The following is a 12060-nucleotide window of genomic DNA, read 5'->3' on the forward strand; positions in this document are numbered from 1 at the left end:
TCACCATGTTAGCCAGGATGGTCTCGATCTCCTGACCTTGTGATCCGCCCGTCTCGGCCTCCCAAAGTGCTGGGATTACAGGCTTGAGCCACCGCGCCCGGCTGACTCACTGTTTTAACAAGTCTGTTGATCAGGATTTGATTATTGTACACACTTCACTCTACTCCATGATTTTATGACTTGTTGCTGAAACTTTTAAAGGGGAGGCTGCAATTTTTAGGATATAAAAAGACAGCCTGAAAGTAAAAACACATTTCCGACTTTAACCACAATTATGCAATTTTTCTGTGTGACATGAAAAAAAAAATGTCCCAGTGAAGATGTACAAATTTAGAAAGGATAAAATAACCTCCTCTTTTGAGGTTTTGATCTCAAAAACATCTTCTGACAAAAAAAAAAAGCCAGTTAACAATTCGCCCATAGATGAAGAAACCTAAGGCAGCAGCTAGCTGGAGTCTCCTTTGCTTCTTCACAGGCCATTCTGTAATTTCATACACTCTGCTGTACAGCATTGGCTTTGAAGAATATTTGGGCAGCTTCAAGAACCCGCCTTCTCAAGGCTATGCAGGGACCAGGTCGGCCTCAGGGTCCTCCTCCCAGGAACTCCCATTGTGGAAGTTCTTGAAGCTGGCCTCTTCCCCACAGGGCCTTGTGGATTTTCTGAGCTGCCTCCTGTCCTAACCTGAGCCAATGCTAAGGATCAAGGTTTAGGAGGCTAAGAGATCTGATAGCTCAGAAAAATGTAAAAAACTATGGAGGATACAAAAATGAACCATGTGAAGCAATCTTACTGAGAGCCTTTAAGTTCCTTGGTTTGTACATTTCATAGAAAGGAGTAGTTCTAATTGAGCGACAACTCTTATTACTAACCTTGTTTGTGGCTTAGGTACCTGAGTTTTTTCTTTTTTCTGAGACAAAGTATTGCTCTGTTGCCCAGGCTGAGTGCAAGTGGCGTGATCTCGGCTCACTGCAACCTACAGTATCAGAAAAAGTTAATATATAACCATCTTTATGCTTTATACTTATTTTATCTTACTTAAAAAAAAAAAAAAAATGCCTGGCACGGTGGCTCATGCCTGTAATCCAAGAACAGGGAGGCTGAGGTGGGCGGATCACTTGAGGTCAGGAGTTCAAGACCAGTCTGGCCAACATGGTGAAAACCCGTCTCTACTAAAAATGCAAAAAACAGCCGAGTGTGGTGGCACATGCCTGTAATCCCAGCTACTCTGGTTCTGCCTCCAGGTTCAAGTGATTCTCCTGCCTCAGCCTCCTGAGTAGCTGGGATTACAGGCATGTGCCACCACACCCGACTATTTTTTGCATTTTTAGTAGAGATGGGGTTTCACCATGTTGGCCAGGCTGGTCTTGAACTCCCGACCTCAAGTGATCCGCCCGCCTCAGCCTCCCAAAGTTCTTGGATTACAGGTATGAGCCACCGTGCCAGACATTTTTTTTTTTTTTTTTTTTTTTTGAGACGGAGTCTCGCTCTGTCACCCAGCCTGGAGTGCAGTGGCGCCACCTTGGCTCACTGCAAGCTCGGCCTCCCGGGTTTACGCCATTCTCCTGCCTCAGCCTCCCACATTTTTTTTTTAGTAAGTTAAAATAAGTATAAAGTATAAAGATTGTCATATATTAACTTTTTCTGATACTGTAATGATCTGTTTTTAAATAACTATACTTTCTAAATAATTAAGAGATTTTTAACATAAAAATCATCCCTCACATTATGCTACTTGTAACAAAACAAGGAGAGGTCTCTTTCCTGAGCCCCCTCCTTCTTCCTCCATTCCTGTCAGCTGTCCATGTGGTTCTATATGAAAACACTGGTCTACAGAACATTTTCAAGTATATTTACTCTTTATTGCATTCCTTCATTTGCATTAAACAATATTTATATTTTTCAATATAGTTTTGGACAAAACACAAAGACATTAAGCTCATTTAACAAGAGACATAAGTTAACACAATGTGTGCTGCTTTCATGAGGAGGCAAGAGGCAAGCTCTTAGAGGAATCCAGGATACTGGCCACCAGGAATCACAGGAGCTCACAATACAATCTACTTCTTTAAAAGCCACAAAATAAGCTAGGGAAGAAAACCCAAAACAAAGAAGATATAACATACAAGTCTCCAAGAAAAGTATACAAATAGCAAGATTTGGAGATGATTTGCTTTCTCACATGGGGACAAATGACAGAAGAGCCACACCCAAGTGCCACTGTGGCCACAAGCCTCATGGGTGGCGTGTGGTGTAAGCACCTTAGGATGGCTTCTAATTGCTTGTCCTTGCATTTTAAGCAGCAATGGGGAGAGAGAGGCACGCTCCATAAGTCTCATCACCAAATATGACCTAATTAAATTCCTGCTAAGTCAGTCAGTTATAAGACAGATTGCCCTCAAAAGGACTCAATGGGTGCTTCCTTTTGGAAGAAGTGTGTGGAGGGTAAAGGAAATGTGTTCAATGTATTGGAATGGACAATAAAGCACTGAGAGAGAGGGCTAGAAAACGATTTTTCTGGAGAATAGTGTTTTATTTAGACACTAGATAGTACAGATGAATTAAAATAAAGGATAAATTCTAAGTAAGTCATTAAGCTAAGGAAAAAGCAGTGATACTAATAAGCCTTAATATTATACTAAGGAATTGACCCACTTGGAGTTGGACACTAATTAGTGCCGAGAGGTTTGTAAATTACTTTAATAACTCCTTTCTGTTTGGGGGTGTATGCTTTTTCCATACCTATCTTTCACATGTTTTTAACAACATCTACTAAGTGGTAATAATTAGCGTATCTCTTACCACAGAGCAAATTAGTTATACTAAGGGGAAGTCACAACCAACACGGTAGTCATCTGACTTTCTATTAAGAAAGATCTTCTGACTGCAACTTGAAAACATCTCTGACAATGATTGAGAACAGCATTTTAGACATTCAATGCCTTGTTTCTTCAGGCAAAGAGAATAACCAGTCTTGTGGGAGACCTTTAACCAAATACCCAGTGACCTTTAGTGTTAGCTCAGGACAGCTGTCAGAGGATCTCTGGCCCACGCCTCGATTTACTAAGCCAGGTTTGGATGTAGAAAGTCTGCCTTCTAATTGGCTAACTGTTGTCATGCAACATTCATTACACTGACTGAGAGTTTTCAGGGGTGATGTGCTAGTAGAGAGCCTGAAACGTGTAGTGTCCACAAGTACTGGATGGTTCCCACACAGAGGGACTGAGCAAGAAGGAATCACTTTAGCCTGCATGGGAAGGTAAGCGCAGCATTCTAAACCAAATTTACACCTTCCACAAGACACTAAGCTATCTCAGTACGCATAAGGAAGGGGGTTTTATTGCACTAATCATGCAGAGTGAGCACGTGTTGAAGGTAGAGAACGTTCCACTTAGTCCGGTATCTTGAGTAAGACAGTGAAGATCCCAGGCCATCTTCACCTTGGTCACTTCCCTTGGTCACTGTGGGTTTCAAATAGTTCATTTTCAATCAAAATCAAGGGGGCTACTGCAAAAGAAATACCAAAACACAAAAAACCAGATGAGGGTCTGTAAAAAACTATTAAAAAAAAAAAAGTCACTAAAAGCTTCTTAATGGTTATCCTACATTTCCCACTATGCATTTGCTATTAGATGAGCACTTCACAAAAGAAAATGGTCACATCTCCATGCATGTAAAAGCAGGTTCCGATAAATATGTACCATTAAGTTTTTCCTGCATTGTGACAAGGAAGTTTTGCGAAGCAGGACAGGGAGAGCAAACCAACAGTACAACCAACTTCCTTGCTTGGTCTCTCGGACCTACAACACAGCGAAGAATTCAAATAAATGGAAACAAACTTATCTAGGAAAGCAACTCTTAGAATAGGCACAGGGATTTAACAGGGTGGTAAGTTTGGTTGATGGTCATTAAATGTTGTGTGTACTTACGCTCCTTCTTCTCTTAAGAGGGCTAAGAATTTTCTCACACGGTATTCAGGATCCATCTAAATACATCAGAAGAAATGAAGATGGGTTAATGGTACCTTATAACAACTCTGCACTTGCTTCATGCCAAGGCAATGTTCGGTTTCACACTTCATCAATGCTCCGCTAGGTCACTGAATTACCTGCTCCTTGACCAGCATTCTCACACAAAGCAGATCACATCATTTGGAGGAAGTGAATGGGGTTTTCCAGAACCATGTACACTGGGTTCCAAAAGACCCAAGCCCACTGGCCATCATAGGCACTTGGGCCAGGCGTGCCCTGTGCTGGTACCTGTGAAGCATCGCTGTGAGACTGGACAGGGCCATTCATCAGGGTTCAAATGACACCCAATTCATCTGTTGAAGGTATAAAAGTCTACTAAAGTCCCAGCAAAGTAGAAGATACCAAGTTGAGGTTAATTCAACAACTAAAAAATAGCTTAATTCTACATAATCAACAATATAGCTTTTCTTAGCTTCAGCATCCGTCATATAGTTTCTTCTTTGTAGTAACAAAGTTGTGCTAAAACTAAAAAAATGAAGAGTACTGCTGATTCCTGAAATAATCTCTAGATGAATCTGGGTCTCCTGTCATGAGTCTAAGAAAAAATGGTACAACTTTTGTTTCAGGTGCTTGGTTCAGGTGGTTATTACTAACTATCTAGACTGGTTTTCATTTTCTATTCATATTTATACTAACTTGCTAAATATACTTTATTCTCGTAGGCCCACAGGAGATACGAAGTTATCTAGAAAACAATCATTAAAAACATCTTTAATTCCTGAAGATGAATTTTTATTGTAAGAAACACACCTAACTTTTAAAATATGTTTCAGAGCAGGAGTCTGTTTCCCAAGAGGGAACTCCCTGCCCTCCAGGAGTAACTTTCAAATGCTCAGTGCAGCTGTGGGTAGATGTGCAATCGGACTCCCCTCCAACCACGGAGTTTTTTTCCTTTTTTTTTTTTTTTTTAAGATTTCTTCTATCTCAGAAAAACACTGAACAGAAGTTTCAAATGTATCAAAGGTAAGAGGTCAGACTACAAAGGACTAAGAAAAAGTGTGAACAGCTAACAAAAGAAACATTTTTCCTCTTTGGGAATAGAATTACATATGAATCAATTGTCAAGTTCTTAAAAAAAAAAAAAAAAAGGAACTGGCTGAAGCATAGTTGTAGTTGGTACTTGTAGTTCTTTGCCCATTAAATATATTTAATATATGTGAGCAACAACTTACTGACTTGCCTGTAGCTATGGAATTAAAAGTCAGGAGAAAGGGAGGAAAAAAGTAATCTAGATAAATGACTTTATTCCCTCAGGTGACATCCAGTCAGAGCAGATCCTCAGCTCTGTGCAAGTTTTAACAGAATCGCGTGTAGTGAACAGAGAGGTAACATGACTTATATTCTGCAAAACTACATGCCTCTTCACTTAGGCTCAGCCTCTCTAAGGCAGATCTAAAGAGAATTCACTCAGCTGCACGAAATCCATTTGACATGAAGGGGTTCAAACTCAGAGGCCTATGAAATGTCAGTCGCTGCAGATTAGGCCTGAGTGCCCCACTCTCACTCTCTACCCCACATGCATAAGAAGCATTAACTTGATCACTGACCTGCAGGCATCAAAGGAAGGGAAAGGGATGAGGGTTGGGGAAAAAAATCCACATAGTTTCTTCTATGCAATTATTGAAAAAAAAAATTAAACTGAAACTTAAAAAAAAAAAAAAGAGCTGACAATCTGACAGATTTATCTTTTTTTCAAGGAAAGAGCCAATACACCTGTATTTGCACCTTTACCAAGAATAAGTCTAAACAAAGTGGTTAGTCTGTAACTTTAATTTATGGCTCATAATGGAAAATAAATTAATTGACTTAAAAATAGTCCATCTGAAAGCTTAGTAGATTAAATTAGATTTCTGAAAGCCACAAAAATTTTATTTTCAGATAAATTTACCAGAAAAGATTAAAAAGCATTCACTTCATGTTTCCAATGTGTTATTGGTCCAAGAGCCTATTTCAGATGTAACTGAAACAGAAACTTCACCTCTGCCACTCACTGCCCATACTAGCAGAATGGCAGGACCATCAGTAAGTAACACATGATGCCTAGAATACAATCACTCTGTCCACCTAGGACCAGAATGAATTTATAGTTATTCATCCAACAAAAGTTTACTGGCCGGGTGCAGTGGCTCACGCCTGTGATCCCAGCACTTTGGGAAGCCGAGGTGGGCGGATCACCTGAGGTCAGGAGATCAAGACCAGCTTGGCCAACATGGTGAAACCCCATCTCTACTAAAAATAAAAAAAATTAGCCGGGCGTGATGGATGGGCGCCTGTAATCCCTGCTACTCAGGAGGCTGAGGCAGGAGAATCCCTTGAACCTGGGAGGTGGAAGTTGCAGTGAGCCGAGATCATGCCACTGCACTCAAGCCTGGGCAACAGAATGAGACTGTCTCAAAAGAAAAAAAAAAAAAAGAAGTTACTGAGGGCCAGGCATGGTGGTGCATGCCTGTAATCCCAGCACTCTGGGAGGCTGAGGCAGATAGATCACTTGAGCTCAGGAGTTCAAGACCAGCATGGGCAACATAGTGAACCATGTCTCTACAAAAAATACAAAAATTAGTTGAGTACGGTAGCACATGCTGGTAGTCCCAGCTGGGGAGGCTGAGATAGGAGGATCGCTTGAGCCTGGGAGGTCAAAACTGCAGTAAGCCATGATCATGGCACTGCATTCCAGCCTGGGAGACAGAGCGAGACACTGTCTTAGAATAATAATAATAATAATAATAATAATAATAGTAATAAAAGTTTACTAAGCACCCTCATATGTGTTAGCTCTGTTCCAGGGACTTTGGACTCAACAGTAAGAGCCAAGGTCTCTGAATTCATAGGGCTTGATAGGGAGATATTTATCAGCTAACTAGTATGTCAGATAAGGACAAGAAGACACAGGATGGGAATATGGAAGGGTGGAGTTCTAAAAAGAGGAAAGGTAAGTTGCCAGGAGATATGAGAAAGTCCCAAAGAAGTTTCATCTGTCTTTGCGCAGGCAGCAGCCTGGGGCTTAGTTTTCTTCATGATTCTGGATGCTTCAACTCTACAGTAGTTTGCATGAAATTTCTAGGAGCCCAGCCAGGGACAAATATACAGATCCCAGGTCTAGACTGCACAACTTAATTAACTTGTCCCTTAAAACAGTCTCCCAGACACCATTTGGTATATGTGTGGTCACCTACTGACTTGAGGTGCAACACCATCCCTTCTCCATCAATAACCTGGCGAAGTGATCTTGGATAATTCACTGACAGCCTGTGGCACACACAGTATCCTCCTCTCCAAAATGAGGGGGCAGCAGAACAATTGCTCTTTGAAGTCTTTTCTAGTTCTAAGATCGAGTGGCTCCCTAAATTAAAACTAACTTTATAATCTTTCCTTCCATTTTTGAATTTTAAGAAGTTGAAAAGTATTGGTAAGTGGTCAATCTCAGAAGCAGGCTACCAAATTAAGTTTGGAAATAATATAAGAAAATCAAAACTTTAATTAAAACCCTTGGCAAAGGAAATACTGAACCCTCTTGGTGTGTCCTGAAGCTTTGTTCTGTCTGAGTCATATGGAGAAGGAAGTCCCTTACCTGTAGGGACATCTCGATCAACATGAGTAACTTCTTGATTCCTATCCAGACCTTCTTCCCTTTGACTTGCTGAGAAATTGTGGTGCGTTCCTTATCCTTGAAGTTGCCCAAAAGCTACAAAAACAATAAACAATAATCAAAGCACTTTTACAGTGAACACATCAACATTGGTTAATTCTATTTACCTTTAAAAGAAGAGTGATAAGAACTACCTAACTGTTCAGGTTGATAGAATTGTCTTCTACTTTAAAATCCAGTCTGACCTTCCTAAACCCATTAGGTGCAATCATGAAAGTGAAAACTGGTATCCTAAACCCCATTTTCTTATGGACCTCCATATAACTTGTATTTGCTGGGGAAAAAAATAGCTCCAATCCATAATAAATATAAATTAAAAATTTTAACATTCTTTTCTAGGAACAATCTGTATGTGTCAAAGCAAACTACCTTTAATTCTCTTACCCAGTTCCTGCACAAAACCTGCCTACATGGGTAACCTGAAACATTTATCATATAGATACTTTTCTATTTTGTTGGGGGCCTTGAGGACTTTAAGAAGCTTTACTGACTCTACCACTGCTGAACAACTCAGTAGGTAACATTTTCCAATAGAGCTCACCAAGTCACTTGTGAATATTGATATTAAAAGTTAAATGAAGAACATTCTTTAAAAATGACTTTGTCATTTTCAAAAAATTAAGAAAACATTTCTATTTCTAAACTTGTTAATAAAGTTCCTTTTACTTCTGTAGTTTTTGACACTTCTAAGGCTTTAATCATCGTTCCAATTTATTAAATGCAAGGAAATGTGCTAAAAGCCATTATGAATGGTTAATTTTTCTATACAGTGATTACCTTACCCCCACACTGCCACCCATTCAAGTTTCTGGTCCAAGTAATCTATATACATCACTCATGCTAGATACAGAGCAATTAATTCCTGGCAGTTTGTAGCTGCCTACATTGAGGAATGGGAAATTAATTCACTGTCATGTATACTCATCTTTCTCCTCTAATTCCTGAAAACAACTGGAGGTACAGGTTGAGTATCCCTAATCCAAAAATCTGAAATCTAAAATGCTCCAAAATTGGAAACTTTTTGAGTGCCAACATGACATTCAAAGGAAATGCTCACTAAAGCAATTCAGATTTCCAGATTAGAGATGCTCAACCTAAATATAATGCAGTATTCCAAAATCTGAAAAAATCTGAAATCTGAAACACTTCTGGTCCTAGGCATTTTTTGTTGTTAGACAGAGTCTCGCTCTCTCGCTCAGACTGGAGTGCAGTAGCACAATCTTGGCTCACTGCAACCTCCACCTCCCAGGTTGAAGCAATTCTCCTACTTCAGCCTCCTGAGTAGCTGGGACTACAGGCGCCTGCCACCATGCCTGGCTTATTTTTGTATTTTTAGTAGAGACAGAGTTTCACCATGTTGGCCAGGCTGGTCTCGAACTTCTGACCTCAAGTGATCCACCTGCCCTGGCCTCCCAAAGTGCTGGGATTACAGACGTGAGCCACCGTGCCTGGCCTAGTCCCAGGCATTTTGGATAAGGGATACACAACCTGTAATATCCTTGGGCCCCATGTTCTGGATTAGCATAAAAACCAAACACCAGGTATAATGTGGTAGCACTTATTTCAGCCTCAATTCCTTTCTTATAAACAGTGTGCAATCCATTGACTCATTTTCACCTCCAAAGCTTCCAACAGCTGCTCTCCTGTGGCAATGTTGGGCACGTGGATGGTGGTGCTGAAAGCATTAAGCATTTCCATCTCCTGAAGGACATCTTTGCGGCTAGTGGTCCCAATGATAAGAAGCTTGCGGCCCTGATCATAGGGAGAAAATGTGTTAAAATGTACATAAGACTAATTAGGAAACTACAGTAAGCTTGAACACAATTTGCAAAAGCCATTTATTTAATCTTGCAAATGCAAATGATTGGCAAAAGAGAAGAAAACAATTCAGGATTTTCCTGAAAATCCTGAAGAAAGGTACCAACATGATTCAGAAAGTGGCAACATGTGAACAGCTCCTTCTCATTCACATCAATAAAACAATGGATTAGTAAATCAGGAAGATACACAAACCAAATGGAAAGATACTGACATGTATGTATGTAATTCCTTCCTTAGAGCCAACATGGCACATGTATGGTGGGAATTGGGGAAAAATGATGAAATGAATACATAGTATGTGGCGCTGGTTTTACAAGGCTTTAGTACAGAGCAGGGTAATAATAGTTTACATTTATGCAACACTGAACAGTAAAAGGTATGGGCTAAAGTGCTTTCCATAATTGTCACATTTAATATTTTTCATTTTTACTTTTAACGCTGAAATATTTTTAAAAAAAAGTTTAAAAACTATGCCAGGCTTATGCTACCATTCTCAGTTCCCTTTCTTCAAAGGCAACCATTTTCAATTCTCTTTTCTTCTTATATTTACTTCCTTATCTTTAAATAATAAGGTTACATTACTAGTTTTAGATTTCTGTTTTCAGCTTTATGTTTTTTTGAGACGGACGGAGTCTTGCTCTGCTGCCCAGGCTGGAGTGCAGTGGTGCGATCTTGGCTCACTGCAAGCTCTGCCTCCCGGGTTCATGCCATTCTCCCACCTCAGCCTCCCAAGTAGCTGGGACCACAGGCGCCCGCCACCATGCCCAGCTAATTTTTTGTATTTTTTTTTGTAGAGACAGGGTTTCACCATGTTAGCCAGGATGGTCTCCATCTCCTGACCTCATGATCTGCCCACCTCAGCCTCCCAAAGTGCTGGGATTACAGGCGTGAGCCACCGCACCCGGCCTGTTTTCCGCTTTAAATTCCTACCATAGAAGATGAGGATTTGTTATTAATTTTGCACTACCCCCCTTCCCCCACCACATGCCCCTTTTTATGTCCTTCCAATATAGTTATGTCACAGTCTTTAGTTAAATCTATATTCAGTATTTATTATGTTTATACAAATGTGGTTTACAGTTAGGCCACACAGAGTACTATTAAATTTCCTTTCTTGGACAACCTTTTGTTTTACTGGAGTTAATTGCCTTTTTCCCCTTCGCTTAGTTTACCAGGTACTTACCACAAGTTTGTCTCTAAACACAATCACAAGTCTCCTTTCAGTATATTCAAACATATTACATAGTTTAAAGTTGCGTTCTTGAAGAAATTCCCCTCCAGGAGTCCTCTGTGTTCACAGTTCAATCTGAAGTGGTGACTCTCTAGGCCTGGGGCACAGCTGAAGTTCTGGAGCGTTCCTCTCTCCTCTGTTAGATTCCCTGTATCCTAGCCTTCCTTTTCCTCATCTATCCCCTTGTCTGTGCTGCATATACCCAAAAGCTTCCTGAGAAAGAGTGAGAGGGAGGTAAAATTTTTTTTTTTTTTTGAGATGGAGTCTCGCTCTGTCGCCCAGGCTGGAGTGCAGTGGCCGGATCTCAGCTCACTGCAAGCTCCGCCTCCTGGGTTTACACCATTCTCCTGCCTCAGCCTCCCAAGTAGCTGGGACTACAGGCGCCCGCCACCTCGCCCTGCTAGTTTTTTGTATTTTTTAGTAGAGACGGGGTTTCACCGTGTTAGCCAGGATGGTCTCGATCTCCTGACCTCGTGATCCACCCATCTCGGCCTCCCAAAGTGCTGGGATTACAGGCTTGAGTCACTGCGCCCAGCCGGTAAAATTTTAAAGACCTTGCATGTCTGGAAATACCTTTATTCTAGCCTTAATATTGTATCCTTTGTCTTAATAGTTTGTCTAGTTGTAAAAAATAAGGTTAGAGGCTGGGTGCGCTGGCTCATGCCTGTGATTCCAATGCTGTGGGAGGCCACGGCAGGTGATCACCTGAGGTCAGGAGTTTGAGACCGGCCTGACCAACATGGTGAAATCCCATCTCTACTAAAAATACAAAATTAGCTGGGCATGGTGGCATGTCCTGTAATCCCAGCTACTTGGGAGGCTGAGGTAGGAGAATGCTTGAACTCAAGAATCAGAGGTTGCAATGAGCCGAGATCACACCATTGCACTCCAGCCTGGGCAACAAGAACGAAACTGTCTCAAAAAATAAATAAATAAAAAGGTTAGAAATAATTTTTTCTTGCAATTTTGAAGGCACTGAAGGCTAAAAGACAAATGCCATCTGATCTTTGATCTTTTGTTTCTAACCTTTTTAATACAAAACTTTCAGAATCTTTTCTTCATCCCTATGTTCTGCAATTTGAAAACTACATATGCTAAGATGGTTCTTTCTATACTCATTTTGCTGGCACTAGATACCTTCTTTCTAAACTGGAAATTCCAATCATTCAATTCTAGGAACTATGTTTCCTGGAGACTTCCTCCCATTCATTTTCTCTGTATCACCCACTGGGAACCTCTTAGTTGGATATTGATCCTCTAGGACTAATCTTCTAATTTTCTTATTTTTTTACTCTTAGTTTTTATTTCTTTCTCTTTCTAATACTTTTCAGGT

The 12060-nt window shown here is 40.6% G+C and overlaps 1 protein-coding gene across 9 annotated transcripts in view; it reads right to left on the reverse strand.

The window, feature by feature from the left end:
* Positions 1-1838: 1838 nt before the first annotated feature.
* NSF (N-ethylmaleimide sensitive factor, vesicle fusing ATPase) overlaps positions 1839-12060 on the reverse strand; it is a 160206-nt gene continuing 149984 nt past the window's right edge. For 3 of the 9 annotated variants that reach the window (XM_021928361.2, XM_021928363.2, XM_021928365.2), the window contains 5 exons: positions 9293-9427; positions 7598-7711; positions 3928-3983; positions 3700-3798; positions 1839-3505 (listed from right to left, as the gene is read on the reverse strand). In XM_021928361.2, the coding sequence (XP_021784053.1) occupies positions 3702-3798; positions 3928-3983; positions 7598-7711; positions 9293-9427 (402 nt within the window). In that variant the 3' untranslated portion in view covers positions 1839-3505; positions 3700-3701. Of the gene's footprint in view, positions 3506-3699; positions 3799-3927; positions 3984-7597; positions 7712-9292; positions 9428-12060 lie in introns of those variants that run through there. The other 6 variants (XR_002517891.2, XM_021928364.2, XR_002517890.2 and 3 more) reach the window with 4 other exon arrangements.

Source organism: Papio anubis, chromosome 17 (genome assembly GCF_008728515.1).
Source record: "Papio anubis isolate 15944 chromosome 17, Panubis1.0, whole genome shotgun sequence".
In the NCBI taxonomy this organism is placed as follows: Eukaryota; Metazoa; Chordata; class Mammalia; order Primates; family Cercopithecidae; genus Papio; species Papio anubis.